The sequence below is a fragment of the Ascaphus truei genome, chromosome 2 (genome assembly GCF_040206685.1).
Source record: "Ascaphus truei isolate aAscTru1 chromosome 2, aAscTru1.hap1, whole genome shotgun sequence".
In the NCBI taxonomy this organism is placed as follows: domain Eukaryota; kingdom Metazoa; phylum Chordata; class Amphibia; order Anura; family Ascaphidae; genus Ascaphus; species Ascaphus truei.
This window is the reverse complement of record NC_134484.1, coordinates 67609624-67627524: the sequence shown is the minus strand read 5'-3', so window position 1 is coordinate 67627524 and position 17901 is coordinate 67609624. Positions and strand designations below refer to the sequence as shown.

At 41.1% G+C, this 17901-nt stretch overlaps 1 protein-coding gene across 1 annotated transcript in view; it reads left to right on the top strand.

Moving 5' to 3' along the window:
- MATN2 (matrilin 2) overlaps positions 1-17901 on the top strand; it is a 120290-nt gene that overhangs the window by 1484 nt on the left and 100905 nt on the right. The window contains exon 2 of the mRNA XM_075582667.1: positions 15904-16044. Within this exon, the coding sequence (XP_075438782.1) occupies positions 15918-16044 (127 nt within the window). The 5' untranslated portion in view covers positions 15904-15917. The remainder of the gene's footprint in view (positions 1-15903; positions 16045-17901) is intronic.

The window sequence follows — 17901 nt, the reverse complement described above, 5'->3', positions numbered from 1 at the left end:
TATTTTTAATTAAAAAAAGAACAGAAGTGAGGTAAAAGTGGTACCTTTTAATGGCTGCCTGATGTTTATAAAGAGTGCATGCTTACAGGACCTTTAATGTACCTTCTTCAGCCCTGTTACAATTGTAGTTATTGATAAAAACAGCATCTCAAATATCAATTACAAAATCTGGTAGAATAAATGCTCAATTATTGTTATAATATACTGTGTTGTAAATAATGACAACATTCACTGGAATAATGTAAATGTATTGGTAACAATTATTAATACTACCAATAGACGCAGGGGCTTATTCTAGTAGCTCCGAATTTGTCATTGCCAAACCGCATGTTGGCACAGAAGAAGCAGAATGAAATGTGAGAACGTATTCTCTGTTGCAAATCGCATGTTCTAAACCGCTGCTATAAAAAGTGACACATCGCGCGGTATAACAGCCAATCCGCCCAGATTGTACTTGCTTTAGAAGCGAAATGACCTGAGGTGCTGCTAACTCCCTCCCCAGTCTGACTTATGGGTTTCGCTCTCTCAGCCGAACCCATATTTCAGGCTCTGGATGTATTGTAACTGGCAATACCAATCTCACCCCCCTTTAGGTGGTGTTAAAAAAATGCGAGTTTTTAGAAGTGGATAATGGAGCTACTAGAATAGCAGCTGTTGGCAAAAAATGGGTGTTAGAGGCTATCTTTTACAAACCGATCGGATTGTTAGAGCAAGAGTGAAACTGCTTCTAAGAAAGCCGTTTAGACGCCGTTTGGACATGCGATAACGATTTACAAAATAGCGAATTCGCTTCTGAAGTCCACTTTAGAAGCGGTTTGTCACGCTTCGGTGCTACTAGAATAGGCCCCTATATTTATTTTTAAAATACAGTGCAATGTGTATTACGTGGAAATAACAGAATCTCTCAAATCTGGGTACATTATTTTACTGTTGATATTGTCACGTTATACAAAATATATACAAATTAAGTAGAAATAGTCTTATTGGTTCAGTTGCGATAGTGCAGAATATAAAAGTATGGATGTAGCACAATGGCTGGACGCACAGTCGGCACAGATTGTGTGCACGCGGAATCCCTGCAACCAGACTAATGGCCCTTTAGGATTAACACAGCAGGGGTCCTTGCTTCTGAATGGGACTCCCGCTGTGTGAATCTTACCAGGCTGCATCTGTCTGTAACGTGCAGTTAGGCTAAGGCCCCGCTCCCTCAGTCAGCGCGCCCGCACTGCAGACAGGCGGCACGCTGACAGGCACAGACCGCGATATGCGGTCTGTAGGGAGAGAGGGGGGCGGGAGTGGGAGAGAGGGGGGCGGGAGTGGGAGAGAGGGGGGCGGGAGTGGGAGAGGGGGGTGGGAGTGGGAGAGGGGGGTGGGAGTGGTGGGGGGGGCGGAAGTGGGAGGGGGGCCGTGGTTTGAGCGGAGGGACCCGCTACTCCCCCCCCCCCTCCCTCCACGGTCTCGGTCTCCCGGGCTGCAGGAGGGAGCTGCTGCGGGCTGCTGGAAGGTAAGCAGTTCAGCTCCAGAGACCCCCTGCTTCAATAATATGTTATTAAAATAAAAGCTGTGCAATCTCCTGCTAGAGGTGTGCAGGGAGAGTGATTCTGTCTACTCTCAATGCACATCCCTTACAGACTGATATGATTCACACAGCGGGAGTCCCATTCAGAAGCAGGGACTCCTGCGGAGTTAATCCTGATGGGCCATTCCCCCCTGCCAAGCACTGTGCAGTGAATGCTCCACTCTTGGTCCTTGGTTCACAAGCACATGTACAGCGGCTGCTGTTTGATAGAAGATGCTTCATCTCATGCTTCAGTATGAAGTAATACCTTTTTCTTTTTGGACCAACAATTGATATTATAATATAAGCTTTCAAGAGTTATTTTTGTGCTTCCACTTATTCGACTCCAATGCCCATGCTAAGTTTAATCATCATCATCATCATCATCATCATCATCATCATCATCATCATCTACCCTAATAGTTTGAGAGGTCGAGAGAATGCTTTTAATAATAATAGCATGTTCTTGTATAGCGCTGCTAGTTTTACGTAGCCCTTTACAGAGACATTTTGCAGACACGGTCCCTGCCCTGTGGAGCTTACAATCTATGTTTTTGGTGGCTGAGGCACAGGGAGCTAAAGTCACTTGCCCATGGTCACATGGTCACAAGGTCATAAGGAACCGACACCAGGAATTGAACCAGGTTCCCCTGCTTTAAGCTCCGTGCCAGTCAGTGTCTATACTCACTGAGCCGCTCCTTCTCCTTATGGAACTTAACTGTGTTTGTTCAGTTCCACTAATGTCTCTCACTTTCTCTTAGCACTACACAATATTTCTGAGGTTCCCAAACCGATACCCATATAGTTCTATTCACACCAGATGCCGCAGATAAACAATGAATTGTCAAACACCTGTGAATGCACATCTAGTGTATGACTGGGAAAATCACCAGTTATCTAAAAATGAAATATCCAAGGTTTGGAGAATCCTCTTAAAATTAGCATGCTGCGACGAACAACCATAGCATGTACAGGAAATTAGAAACAAACCAAAGAAAATCCCTATTACATAACATAAGTGAGATATACAGTATCAGACATTATAAACAAACTAGAAGCAGCTGATCTCCGATGAACCACACAGCTGCACTCTGCCACGACTAAGCTTAAGTGTGAATGGAGTGTAGTGGAGATAAACTACAGTTATAAGAATGTAGCAACACAGTTCATTGTGAATTTAATTCTACTACAAGAAATACGTGATGTCACAGCGTGACTGTATGTAGCTACAACAGTTAGATACTGTACACATAAATCAAAACCTTTATTTCTTTATAGAAAAATTGCACATGCACTTCAATAAAAAAATCATTTAAATATTAATTAGAAAACGTTTTTCTGAAACTGCTGAAGCAGAAAATGTTACTGCTTTGTCGGTAGCTGTCCTACTGGTATATGAACTTTTTTCCCCCTATTTTCTGAATGGATTGTAAATTAAGGATAATTTAAATAGATTCTATTCTTTTTAGCAAATGCTGGAAGAAAATATATTTATTGTATTTTACACTTTATTTTTTTTGGTGACTAATGTGAATGAGAAGCTAAAATATTCATATTGGGCTTTAAAACTTGCAAGCCAAATGCTCGTTGACTTCTAGGCATTCCTTGATTTTATTTATAAAATGTTTTACCAGGAAGTAATACATTGAGAGTTATCTCTCATTTTCAAGTATGTCCTGGACATAGTTAATATGACAAATAATACATGGTTACAAATACAGTTACATAAATGAACAGGGTATACATTATTTACAATACATTGCATGCACAGTTAGAGAAGATGTATATTACAATATGATGACCCCGCAATATGGCAATCCAGACTTTGCTCCAGGGCTAGATGGTAAGAATTTCAGAGTTTGGAGACAGCAGAGGATTAGGAGATGGAAGGATTTGGAGGGTAGAACCACCATTAAGACATATGAACAGATTACGTCAGAAAAAGACATCCCTAACACTTTTTTTAGGTACCTCCAAATCCGGACATTTTATACCAAACACACAGTATGGCCTCCGTTGATTAATTTTGAAACGCTCTGTGTGTTGTGAAGTGACACACTGGGACTAAGATCTAGAATGAACAAAGGAGTAGTCAGTTCAGGTAAAGACTATACACGGAAGCTAAATTTCATGGTGCAGTGGGAGGCAGACCTAGACGAGACCTTAGAGGACGAGGAATGGACTGAGAGTTTTAACGTCGCGGCCAAAAGTTCCATTTGCACAACATTGAAGGAGAACTCATGAGGTGTACAGTATCTCACTCCAGTAAAATTATCTAAATTTGTCCCGGGTTACTCCCCCTTGTTCCCCAAGCAGTGTGGAAAGCCGGGGGACTTGTTGCACATGCTGTGGACCTGTCCTCGAATAGCCCCAATATGGGAACAAATCAGAATTTGGCTACAGAGGATTTTTGACTTCAAAATTCAGTTGGACCCCTGGTTGTTCTTCTTAAAAAAACCAGCACAGGAGCTAGCCAGAGCAGAAAATAAATTAATTGTTCATTTTGCAACAGCTATGAGGTGCGAGTTTGCAGCATTGTGGAACCAAAACACATTTCCATCTATTGAAAAGATTCGGAACAAAATTTGGTTTGCTGCCAAATGGAAAAGTTGACAAATTTAGTTAACGACACTGGCCCAAATTTCCAAAAGGTCTGGCTGCCTTGGTTGGCCCAGACGGACATTCAGGCGATGAGCAATGCCACCGTTTTGCTCTGATAGGACTAAATGTGTTCTCCTTTGATTGGATGCAATAAGTAAGGGATTTGGATGGAAGGGCTGGCCTAAGCATCACACAGAGACCGACAAGGGGTTACCACGCAAGGATAGGCATGGTTATTATACTGGAGGACACACCAGAGGTTCCGCCGGATGGAAGAGGACAAAACAGAGAGTCCTGCAAGGGACTAGGACCAAAGAAGCTGTCAGATTTCCCCTCCTTCTCCCCCCCCCCCTTTTTCTTCCCTACCCATGGTGACGTTTTATGTGTTTATGTGACATAAGGCATAGACATGGCATTTAAGTAAGAGAGTTCAGGTGACAACTTGTACAACTGTCTGTTATGCTTTGTGGAAAAAATCATTAAAATTTGAAGTTGAAAAAAAAAACTTGCAAGCCCTCACTGATTAGATCACACATTAACACATCTTGATGTATTTATTTGTAGCGGGAAAAAATCCAGTTTTCTCTGAGGCCAATACATTCTCTGAGAATGTAGTGTTCCTAGTAAAAATAAAATATTGATTTGGTGCAAACACATACTCGCCAATAATCTAGAAACTGTTTTAAATTCATATCTCACTACCCTACATATCCAAAGAACAAAACTATAAATGAAGATATGCCTGGCCAGCTGAATGTTTGCAAAAATCAATTTTCTGTTGACATAAACATATAGGGGCCTATTATATAAGCCTTCATAAAAAAAATCACTGGACCGTTTACGCCGCCAGTTTTTTTAGCGTTGCTATGACGTTATTCAGAAAGCCTCAATTACCTGTGATAGCAAAATTCCCAAAACGGGCGAGTAGCCGGAGACGTGATGATCGCCTCTCTTAATTTAAAGAATGTGACAACATCCCTTAAAGTGATGTCACATCCTTTTTAACTAATTTAACATATCACATAGTACTTGAACCAATGGAATTGTCTTCAATCCCATTGGCTGTAATACCATGTGATATAGCCACGTGGTTTTAAGGATGTGAAGTACCTCCCTTGGAGGTGACAACACATCCTTTAAAAAAAAAAAAAAAAGGCGGACCCATGATACAGCGTCCAATCGGATTGGAGCTGTACCATCTGAGCCTAAAATGTGACGTCACAGACCCTATATAGGTCCTGTTCCATCTCATTTTAGCTCACGAAGACGTCGAAGCCCCTTCTGTTGCCGGATATACCATGGGGCTCTAGTGGATTACAAAAAAGAAGAAAGAACATTAAAGAAAAGAAGAAAATAATGACAGATGAAGATAGAAGAAGGTGACAGAAGATCAAATGAAAGAAGATTTTATTTTTACCTGATGCTGTTCTTCAAGGAGGATGGATACAGATTGCGGGTGATGACGTAGGGGGGTCGAGATCTTGCAGATATGCCGGGATTCGGAGGGTGAAGACTTCTAAAGGTAAGTAAAATATTGAATATATGTAAATGTCTTTTTTCATGTTTTTTTATTGTATTTTTTTATGTTTGTGATTGCCGATTGACTAATACTGTATTAATCTGTGCCCATTTACAGATAAATACAGTGACTGGCAATGCATTTTTTGGGAAATGCTAGTTTTCAATTGATTGTTATTTTTTCTATTTCTGTTTATTGTTGGGATTAAATTGTTTGGAATTTGGATGATTTGTTTTTAGTACATTGTAGGATTGGTTAGCGTTTTAAATTAATTAATTGTTTTGTTGCTAGTGGTTTTATTTATTTAATTGATTTGGCTAGCGGTTTTATTTCTTGAATTGGTTAGATAGGTGTTTATTTTATTTAATTCTTATGTTTTGGAATAACATAATTTTTATTCTTTTGCTGTTTTGGTGATAGACAAAAAAACATTTCATTTGTACTATTAGGCTTTTTAATTCTTTAATTGTTGGGGTGTTTAGGTGCTTGTGTATTTCTTTTATTCTTGTGTATTTTTGGCCTTAATGATTGTTATTAGGGTGACCATTGAGAGCTATAGTGGCTTATCATGCCCATATTATATGGCTATGATGAACCACTATGCCAATCAATGGGTAGAGGGTGGGTATAGTGGGCCAGGGGTGGGTAGCGGGGGAGGGTGGGTTAACCCATTAATTACTATAGCGGTTATTAAGGGGTTAGGGGCCATTAGATTGTATTTTTTCATGTACTCTTGCTAGCAACACAGGACATAGACCTGTAGTATGCTGACGAAGCCGCCCTTCATGATGGCAGAGGTAAGTAGAAAGTTTTATTTACTTTATTTATGCTGGCTGGCTAATGTCCATATGTGGATAATAGTTATTTTGCCCATTACTGTAATGTGTGTGTTGGGGTGGGTGGGGGAGGGGGTTGTTGGGGGTAGAGGAGGTGGGTAGTAGGGTTGTTGTGTGTATTTTTTTTTTATTGTGGGTAGATGGATTGGGTGAAGGGGTAGTAGCCCCAAGGATGGATGTTTTGGCCTACCGGGTGGTAGCAGGAGGGGTTAACCCCTTCATTACCTTCGCGGTATTAACCGCAAAGGTAATGAAGGGGTTAACTCCACCAGCAACCCTTCCCCCCTCGCAAGGTCTAAACACCCACCAAGGGCCAAAAACCACCTTCACCCACCCCCGCTACCCACAATAAACATGGAACTGGTAGTTAACCCCTTCGTTGCCTTAGTGGTCAGCCACTAAGGTAATGAAGTTGCATATGAAGTTCATTCATATGTATGAAGTTAGTAAATGCATTTTTATTGCATGGGATTCATGCCGGGGGCCTCCGGTGCTGATATTAATGGGTATCAGCTCTGGAGACTCCCGGCATCAATCCGATGCAGGAAAAATGCATTTTTTTTTCTAAATCCTCTCTTGCCGCCTTCTCAGCAGGTTCTCCCCAGCTTCAGTAGCCCTCCTTTTTGACACATATACATATATATATATACAGTGGTTGACAAATCACCAAAAAATCTACTCGCCACACAAAAAAATCTACTCGCCACCTAGTACCAAACGTGTGCTGCTTGGGCCAATATTTACTCGCCCGGGGGTTAAATCCACTCGCCCGGGGCGAGCAAATGTATAGGTTTGTCGAACACTGTATATATATATATATATATATATATATATATATATATATATATATATATATATATAGTGGGGGCTCAGGGGTTCCTAAAATGTGCTTGATGGGGTTCTGTGTGTTGTTTGTTAACTTATTTTCAGCTGGTCTCAGCTGTTGGAGGTTAGTGGCTCCTCCTTCCCAGGGTTTAAGCTCACCCCTCCCCACTTCCCAAGTCAGCAGGTCTGTTTCATTCTACTGGATATAGATCCAATGTTGGTCTTTCTCCCTCCTAATAGAGGTAAATGAGAATTTTAATTCTAATAGTGGAATATTAGTATTTTATCTGGTAGGGTTAGGACCTGCAAACTGGGTCTGCCTTGACGTGGCTTGCAGGCATACGATGCTTTGGCCAAAGGGTTCAACTAAATGACCCTTTTTCAAGAGAATATATAAGTATTTTACTGTGTATTTTTGTCATATTGGTTGTAGCATTGGGCTTCTCTGTCGCTTGTTGTTCTCCACAGCAATATACCTTAGTACTACCTTATGGCTTAGCCCATCAGAGTAAACATGACACTTTGTCTTCCTCTGTCTCAGACACATTGAGTTATACTCTTATCAGTTATATAGAAAAAATATATATAATTCTATTATTTTGTAGTATATACAAACATAATGAGCAGGTAAAAAAAACAATATTATGGCAAAGACAAAGGGGGCCATTTATCAAAGCGTCTCAACTGCAAAGAAAATCATATTGCTTTCAATGTTAATGTTTTTCCTTGGTACATCTGGTGTGGTTTTTTGCCTCAATTTTGCAGATGGGAGACTTCGATAAATCTTGTAAAAAAGGAGAAGATATAAAAGGTGGTGGTTGGGGGGGGGATGTGTGAGGGGAGTGTCCAGGAGTTCTGAGCTCAGATCAGTGGTACAACATTTTCAAGTATTTGGTAACAAGTGCATGTTTAATAAAAGGTCGTCTTTCATTTACAATTTCAGGTACAATTTCCGGTACAATTTCCACTCTTTAAAATTACAAAAGAGGTTATTTTGAAACATCTACTGCCTGCACAACTGTGGTAGTACAGTACCTGTGTGCAAACGGTGCCAGCTTTGTGAAAAGAAAGGAAATCTCACTGAGTGTAATGTGATTTTCTTTGGTAAATCTGGCGCTGCTTTTACATCAGTGTGGCAGAGAGTCCAAGTTTATTAACTCTACTACAATTGTCTCCGTTTTTTGAAGTGAAACTTCTATGCTGGCACCTGCCAAATGAAAATTTCCCTTGGAGTAAGTCGCCTTGTTGGAGACGGAAGTGCAGTCCCGGAATTGACGTCACTGCTGGCAGAAAAGGCCATTATGGCTGCTCGCGCACATGCGGATGCCTCCCACGCTCGTCACGCATGCGCAGGAGCTGTTGCTGCCGGCTCGGGACGCCTGCGCAGTAGCCGCAAGCAAAGCGTGCCTGCGCAGTAGCCACCGGCGCGCGCACACAGAGACACACACACAGGGACGTGCACACACACACAGAGACACACACATAGACACACGCCTGTGCAGTATCCACAGAGACACACGCACACACAGAGACTCGCGCACACACACAGAGACTCGCGCACACACACAGAGACTCACACACAGAGACGCACACACACACACAAGGAATTCACAGTTATTATAAATATAGTAGTGCAAGTAGGTAAAACAGGGTGCGTGTGCCGCGCACACGCGTTCTAAGTCAAACGTCTTTGCATTTTCTCACTGAAATTGTGTTTTGATTTTTAATTAAAAACATCACCATCACAAATACAATTTCTGTGACAAAACAGTGACAAAACACAAAGAAGTTTCACTTAAAATGTCCACTTTTTTTTTTAACTAACCATCCATGAGACACCAAAATAGAAATATTCAACACTTCAGTTCTGTCAGGAACTGTAATTTACCACATTTCATTTTATTTATTAAATGTTTTACCAGGAAGTGATACGTTAAGAGTTATATCTCGTTTTCATGTATGTCCTGAGCACAGAGTTATGATAACGATACATGGTTACATTAAATGAGCAGAGGTTATACATTCAATTTACAGACATTTCATGGACAGTTAGATATATGATTATGGGCGTATGTAACACTTGCAGACAAAATTAAAATGAGAGACAGCTTAAGTCTTGAAATAACTTATACTGGAGGCGTTTTTGAGAGTCTCGGGTAGATTGTTCCAGTTGTGAGGAGCACAGTAAGAAAAGGAGGAGCTCCCGCATTCTTTGTTGAACCTCCAGACAAACGGTTGCTATCGACAAAAACTGATATAGGTGAAAGCCTGCTTTTTCAGAGTGGCAATGAGATGCAAGCCCCCCCCCCCCCCCGTGCAAAGGGGATCTAAATTAAATATCGGGGAATCTAAGGATAAAGTGTGCAATTAGTGGAATCAGCTGAGCAATCGACAGATGTAAATCTCATTCTTGGTTCATGAAATGGAGAAAAAAGAAAACATGACCAAGTGCCAGTGCCTAATGCAGAAACCAGGCAATGGATATAGTAGCCTGCCAGTTACCGCGTATAAACACAGCAGCGTTTTTATGATCGGAGAGTACCTTGGCATGGTGTGTTCAAATGCAAACCTGCAGATCACAGCCACATGTTCTTTTTAAGTTTTGGGGGTGTGGGTTTTGGGAATCATTATTAACTTCAATTATTACAGTAACTAACTTATGTGTACTATATCTGGGTTCAACCTATCTGACATTAACTAATTAATATAAATGTTAATATCTTGATACCTAACGACTTCCGTAAAGACAGACACCGTTGCTTTTCTCTCGCATGTGCTACCACTCCGTGTGGGTTTAATGAAGTTACTTGGAAAATCTTGTTTGCAAAGAGTGCAGAAGAACTTGCAAAGCAAACGTTGATTCAAAAGTTACCGTTTTCTAGCAGTGTTAATTAAACAGACGAATGTTTCCCTTTATATTGTCTGTAAATAGAGAATGTTGCTACCTAACCTTTTTCCAAACCCAAATATTTATTCTAGCCTGCAACTGCTGTAAAATGTACACAGGTCAGTGAAAACCACCAACTGTATGCAAATTGCAAACAGAATTTATAGCATAAAGAAATGCTACCAAATCACCATCATGTATTCCACAATGTAGAATAAAACAATGTCTGTAACAATATGTTACATTCTTGACAATCCTGCCTCTACATGAAAACAAGGTAAATGTATATTAAGTATATTTAAAATCCCAAATGAATATAAAAGCTTTTAAGTTATCCTTTTCTTGTCTGTGTGGTCTTTATTCTTGATGGATACAGCAGTTTAACCCACTTTCTGCCATAGAAACCTACAGTGCACTGCTGTGAAATATATATATATATATATATAGCAAATAAAAAGATCACTTGTGAGCACATTCACATGTCTTAGGCAGGTCTGCAACCCTGCCTTTCACCATTATCCCCAGCATTCAGTGCTTCCACTGCAGCAAGGGATTCTGGGAAATGACATGCAAAGCACACCATGTCACCTTTTGCCTGAAAAACCATTGTTACATGGAGCTCATATAAGCTAATGCTCGCTGTAAACAGGTGACACAGTGCTCATTTGCATATCATTTCCCAGAATCCCTTGCTGCAGTGGAAACACTGTTTGCTGGTTGATAATGGTGAAAGGCAGGGTTGCAGACCTGCCTAAGGTTGCGAACCCGATGCGGCCGGCGGGGCGCACGGCCGCAAACCACCAGACCCCTGTCCGAATGGTCCCTGCCACCGCTGCCTCCTTCCGGCAGGGCTGACTACGTACTGTGACGCGTCAGCCGGCCGATGCTGCACAAGAATCTTGTGAATTTTGGCGCTGACGCGTCACGTGGTGCGCGAGTCAGCCAATGGGGAGGAGGGGAGGGAAGGAGCTAGATGGGAGGCGCCTTGGGCGGGGAGCAGGGAAGGAGCTGCGGGTTAAAGTGTGTGAGTGTGTATGTATGTATGTATGTGTATATGTGTGTGTGTATATATATATTTGTGTGTGTGTGTATGTATGTGTGTGTATGTGTGTGTATGTGTGTGTGGGGGGGTGTGTGGGGGGGTGGACGGCACCACGACCAGGTCCCACCCCCCTCCCTCCCACTCCCGCCCCCCTCCCTCCCACTCCCCTCCCTCCCACTCCGGCTCCCGGCTCCCTACAGACCGCATATCGCAGTCTGTGTCTGTCAGCGCCCCGTCTGTCTGCAGTGCGGGCGTGCTGACTGAGGGAGCGGGGCCTTAGCCTAAGACATGTGAATGTGCTTACAAGGGATCTTTTTATTTGCTATATGCATTACAGTGGAGGTTTCTTGTTGCCTTTTTCGCCCACCATAACTTAAAACGTGATGCGAAATATATATACAGTATATATATATATATATATATATATATATATATATATATATATATATATATATATATATATAACACAATTATTAAGGTTATGGTGGGTAAAAAAAGTGACAAAAACCCTCCACAGTAAAGCATATAGTAACTGTAAATATTACTGTATGCTCATTTGCATGTCTTAGACAGGTCTGCAACCCTGTCTTTCCCCATTATCGCCCAGCACACAGCGTTTCCACTGCAGCAAGGGATTCTGGGAAATGACATGCAAATGAGCACACAGTGCCACCTTTTGTCTCAAGCTCGTATTACACAAGCCAATCCTCAAGCCAATGCATACTGTTTTAAACACAGCTTTTAGACAGAGGCTGGGATGAGATGCAAAGCCAGTAAACCCACTCACAGACATGTTTCAACCTTGATGGGTATCATAAGTGTGAGGTTGGTTGTGCTGGCTAAGCTGGTTTGAGACTAGACTAGGTATTCACCACAATTATTAAGGTTTTGGTGGGTAAAAAAAGTGACAAAAACCCTCCACAGTAAAGCATATAGCAACTGTAAATATTACTGTATGCTCATTTGCATGTCTTAGACAGGTCTGCAACCCTGTCTTTCCCCATTATCGCCCATCACACAGCGTTTCCACTGCAGCAAGGGATTCTGGGAAATGACATGCAAATGTGTGCTCATTTGCATGTAATTTCCCAGAATCCCTTGCTGCAGTGGAAACGCTGTGTGCTGGGTGATAATGGGGAAAGACAGGGTTGCAGACCTGTCTAAGACATGCAAATGAGCATACAGTAATATTTACAGTTGCTATATATATATATACATGTATATGTATATGTAGTGGTATCAGTACCGTGTTAGCCGAGCTTCAATAATCAAAAAATAAATAGACGATACCGTTCTGTGGCTAACGAAATGCTTTTATTTGTGCGAGCTTTCGAGATACACTGATCTCTTCTTCCGGCGATGTTACAATGAATGAAGCAAGCAAAGGGTATACTTAAAAACAGTGTCTCTTGGAATGTTATCTGTGCTTGTCCCTCCCCCGTGTGTGGATGTGATTTATGGCTAGAGGTGTTTAACACCATTTAACACCTCTAGCCATAAATCACATCCACACACGGGGGAGGGACAAGCACAGATAACATTCCAAGAGACACTGTTTTTAAGTATACCCTTTGCTTGCTTCATTCATTGTAACATCGCCGGTAGTAGAGATCAGTGTATCTCGAAAGCTCGCACAAATAAAAGCATTTCGTTAGCCACAGAACGGTATTGTCTATTTATTTTTTGATTTTATATATATATATATTGTGATGCCCACATCACGTTGCAGTATCTTTTAGTTCCAGAATAAGGCCGGAAACATTGTATTTCTCTACACAGGGGATATTTAAAGGGTTAAATTATACACCAACAGGCCCACCGTCCCTTTAAGTCAAAACAAATCATAAAAATAACACCTATTCCCTTTAGGGAAAACTAACTAAACATACTCCAGCCCTTTCTAACGGCGCTGGCCAACAAAACTGGTTCCCAGCTTAAAACATGCCCTATCATATGCACCCCATATGAACAGTCTTAGGTACATGTATATATTACTTAGCTCTTGGTCTGTTACTGTTGGGGCTCCAGATAATTCCCTCTGGACCCTGCGAGAGTTCAGAGAATCCCTCTTCTCTGTAATTGCAATGTTATGGATAGGACGTCCCTGCTTCAGCCCGGTCTCACTTCCTTCACTCTTCTTACTGGGATTCAAACTCAGGCAGTCCCAGCAGACTCCACGACCACCGTCTAGTGGGTCTAGGGGACTATGTCAGCTTCCTTAGCTGGGGAGACCTCTGTCTCTCTCCCCCTTCTCCGAGGAAAAACAGTCTCTCTGTGTCCAGGCTCTCTGTCTGTCTTTTACACTCCTGCTCACTCAGGAGTCTAGCCTGATTAGCTGCACCTGAAACTAGTTTCTCTAAGGGATATTAACTCCCTGTAGGCTGGAAAGCACGCTAGCTACAGCACTCCAGTTGATTGTATCACAATATATTGATGTAGAGGTATCTGTACCGTGCTAGCCGAGCTTAATAATGGGAAATGAATAGACAAAACCGTTCTGTGGTAAAAAGAGACACCAAAAGAGAGATGGTTGCATGAATACAAATGTATGCAACTGTTTGTTACACTTAGCGTGGCCTAAATCGAGACCGCAGTTTCATGAGTCACTACTGACACGAGAACTCTCTTCCCATGAGTGCTAAAGGCCATGTCTATACATACTGCGCTATATGTATGTACACACAGCTGTCTCTTACACATACAAATACTCTATGTAATTCCATCCCTAGTCTATACCAATAGGGACCACATAATATCTACACACACTTTTAGTAATGCAACACCCTCTTACATTTCCACACCTACCCACACCATTGATATACACTCCCACTCCACACACACCTTTTGTAAAGCGCTGTATACACTGTGGGCGCTTTATAAATTTACATACATACACACACACTCTTACATCACTGGCATTCAGGAACTATTTAGCACCTCGGGTCATGGGTCGCATACTACACAGGGGGGAGGGATAGGTTTCAGTCACAGATAACATTCCAGGATGCACTGTTTTTGAGTGAAACCCTTGCATGCTTTGTTCATTGTGGCATCGCCGGAAGAGGAGATCTGTGTGTCTCAAGGGCTCGCACAGGTGGGGGCATTTTGTTGGCCACAGAACGGTGTCATCTATTCGTTTTTGATTTTTATATATATATATATATATATATATATATATATATATATATATATATATATATATATATATACAGTGTTCGACAAACCTATACATTTGCTCGCCCCGGGCGAGTGGATTTAACATCGTGGCGAGCTCCTATTGGCCCAAGCAGCATACGTTTGGTACTAGGTGGCGAGTAGATTTTTTGGTGATTTGTCAACCACTGTATATATATATATAGCAAATAAAAAGATCACTTGCGAGCACATTTACATGTCTTAGGCAGGTCTGCAACCCTGCCTTTCACCATTATCCCCAGCATACAGTGCTTCCACTGCATCAAGGGATTCTGGGAAATGACATGCAAATGAGCACACAATGTGTCAACTTTTGTCTGAAAAACCATGCAGTGGAAGCACTGTATGCTGGGGATAATGGTGAAAGGCAGGGTTGCAGACCTGCCTAAGACATGTGAATGTGCTCACAAGTGATCTTTTTATTTGCTATATGCAATGCGGTGGAGGTTTCTTGTTCCCCTTTTCACTATATATATATATAAAATCAAAAAATAAATAGATGATACCGTTCTGTGGCTAACGAAATGCTTTTATTTGTGCGAGCTTTCGAGATACACTGATCTCTTCCGGCGATGTTACAATTCATTGTAACATCGCCGGAAGAAGAGATCAGTGTATCTTGAAAGCTCGCACAAATAAAAGCATTTCGTTAGCCACAGAACGGTATCATCTATTTATTTTTTGATTATTGAAGCTCGGCTAACACGGTACTGATACCTCTACATATATATATATATATATATATATATATATATATATATATATTTATTGAATGTAAAACGAGTGGACGGTGCTGTTCTGTAGCTGACTGAATGCTTTTATTTGTGCGAGCTTTCGAGATGCACTGATCTCTTCTTCCGGTGGTGTTGCAATGGATGGGGCAGGAGAGGTTTTTGCTTGAAAGCAGTGCATCCTGGAATGTATCTGACTGGGGCCTATCCCTCCCCCTGTGCGATATGCGATTTATGACATGGGGTGTTGAGTGGTCCCTGAATGTTGGTGATGTGGGAGTGTGTGTGTGTGTGTGTGTGTGTGTGTATATATATACACATACACACATAAACATACACACACATACTCTTACATCACTAACATTCAGGGACCATTTAACACCTTAAGTCATAAATCGCATACTGCACAGGAGGAAGGGATAAACTTCAATCACAGATCACATTCCAGGATGCACTGCTTTTAAGTAAAAACGTTTCTTGCTTTATCCATTGTTACACCACCTGAAGAAGAAATCAGTGTATCTCGAAAGCTCGCACAAATAAAAGCCTTTTGTTAGCCACAGAACGGTATCGTCTATTCATTTTTGAGACAATACATATAATTGCCTGTGTTCTGATTTTTGTCCTAACTCTACAGACCTGGTTGATTGATTGTTTAAATGTAAATTTTACTCTGGCGTAAAGTCAACTAATTTGACTTTATTTCTAGTTTTGTTTCCAGACATGACTCTTATGAACACTTGCATCCTCTTATCGCTGCTGGTCCTGGCTGTGGAGGCGATAGAGAAGCATCAGTCAGGAGTTTTTACAAGCGGGAGAAATGAGGACAACCGCAAAGCAACGCTACTAAGTAAGTACATTATTAACGCATTGCGTGAGACACCAGTGACTAGAGACTGGAATTATCTAGTGATCTTTAATCTCATAGAGTATCCTGTGCTCATGTGGATTAGGGAGAAGGCAAAAACCAATAACTGCAAAGGTAAACATTTATGACCACAAAATAATTATAAACCATTGACCACTGAGTCAGAATAACACTGTTTTAATGGAAAATGTGCTGACTAATGGCTTGATAGTCAGAAAACAAGTCACAATGTCATACAGGCATTTTCCTCAGTTTCATTTTACATTTCCTTCCTGGATTTATTGCCTCTGCTTCTACAAGTAAATTCCATGCACAGATTAACCCATCCTGGTAAAAAAAAAAAATTCCCTTGTAGTCTGAATGTTTTCCTAATTACAAAAGTTATGCAATTTAGCGTGTTTGTGTAGTTCAGTCCTTGTCTAATTAGCCATCTTTTTTTTTTGTAGATGGATTTTTATACGTAACCATATCAAAATTCGCCTTAACTAATGTAAACAATCTGACTGTCTTCTATGCTTTAACTCCAACTCCCAATTCATTCAATATCATCAATATTTTTTATAGATTTTGTAACGTACGGCAGACAACAACTGCAGTTAAAAAAATACAGATTTTGTCAGAAACACCTAACACAGGATATTCTAGCAGGAGTCCACGCAATTGTTGGGTCAACATTTTAGAAACGAAAAAATGTGAGACTTTTTCCGGGACGTACTCATGTAGATCGATGTACAGCAGGACAGGGTGCAAAAAATTGGCAGGACATCCATAGCGTAACAGATGGGTCCTTATATATTGTTTGTATAGATATGTATATATACCACATTTGTTTAGCTTTAAAGCATTAAAGCATTATTTAAAGCTCAAATCAATGAACCCTGAAAATGGAACTTCCGCCATTCCGTTCTTCACCCACCCAAATAAACACAGACACCTTATTTGGGTACAAATGGCCACCGTCTTTTATTAATCAAATAATAATATTCCTGGACCTGGCCAGAAAGTAGCCCCATCAGCTGAACCATGATCCGTGCCCTTAAACACCATTAGGCCTACCACACTTGGCCTTGACTCGAGTGCTTCCTGTTGAACCCCTCACATACCTCTCAAACTTGCCACCTGGGCAGAACTGATCAGTCCCCAACCTCCGGCTGTGACATTTATCATAACAACTCCAAACCTTTACCATACCTGTGTCTCTTTTTTTTTTTTTAAAGATTTATATTTTTCATACAACAGTTTACACATCATCATACAATAAACATCAACATCCCACTTCCACTCCAACTTAATCCAAAAGGGGGTGAGTAGGCACCTTTTTGAGGCTCATTTGCAGAGGAGAGAGGCAAGTCACAGGCTGATACCCTTTTAAGTTCCCTACCTCTCCCTCCTCCTCCCCCCAAGTGTCACTACATGGCTCCTCGGGTCAAGGGTCATATTACGCTTCCCTAGTTGGTCCGGGTAGTCCTTATATGGTGCAACTAAAGACTAAAGGCTTTCAGTACTGTAGTTAATTGGAGAATATTTTCACAAAAAGAAGCTAACCTTGATATCATCTTTAATTGTTGGACAATGGAAGGGATTGTCTACTGAACAAAAGAGTTTCACTGTTGTAGGACCAACAAAGTAATTCTCTAGGAAACCAGTTGAAAATGCAATAAATTTCAGGGGGAATGCTATTTTAAGAACAAATGTATGCTTGAGCTGAATGTTTTTTTTTATTGAACGAGGTGAAAAAATTGTCACATAGCTGTGCTTCACGGCAGATCTGTATTGAACAAGGAATAAGAGCTTTTGGGCTTATACATTTTGGCTCATATTAACTAAGCTGTGCTATTA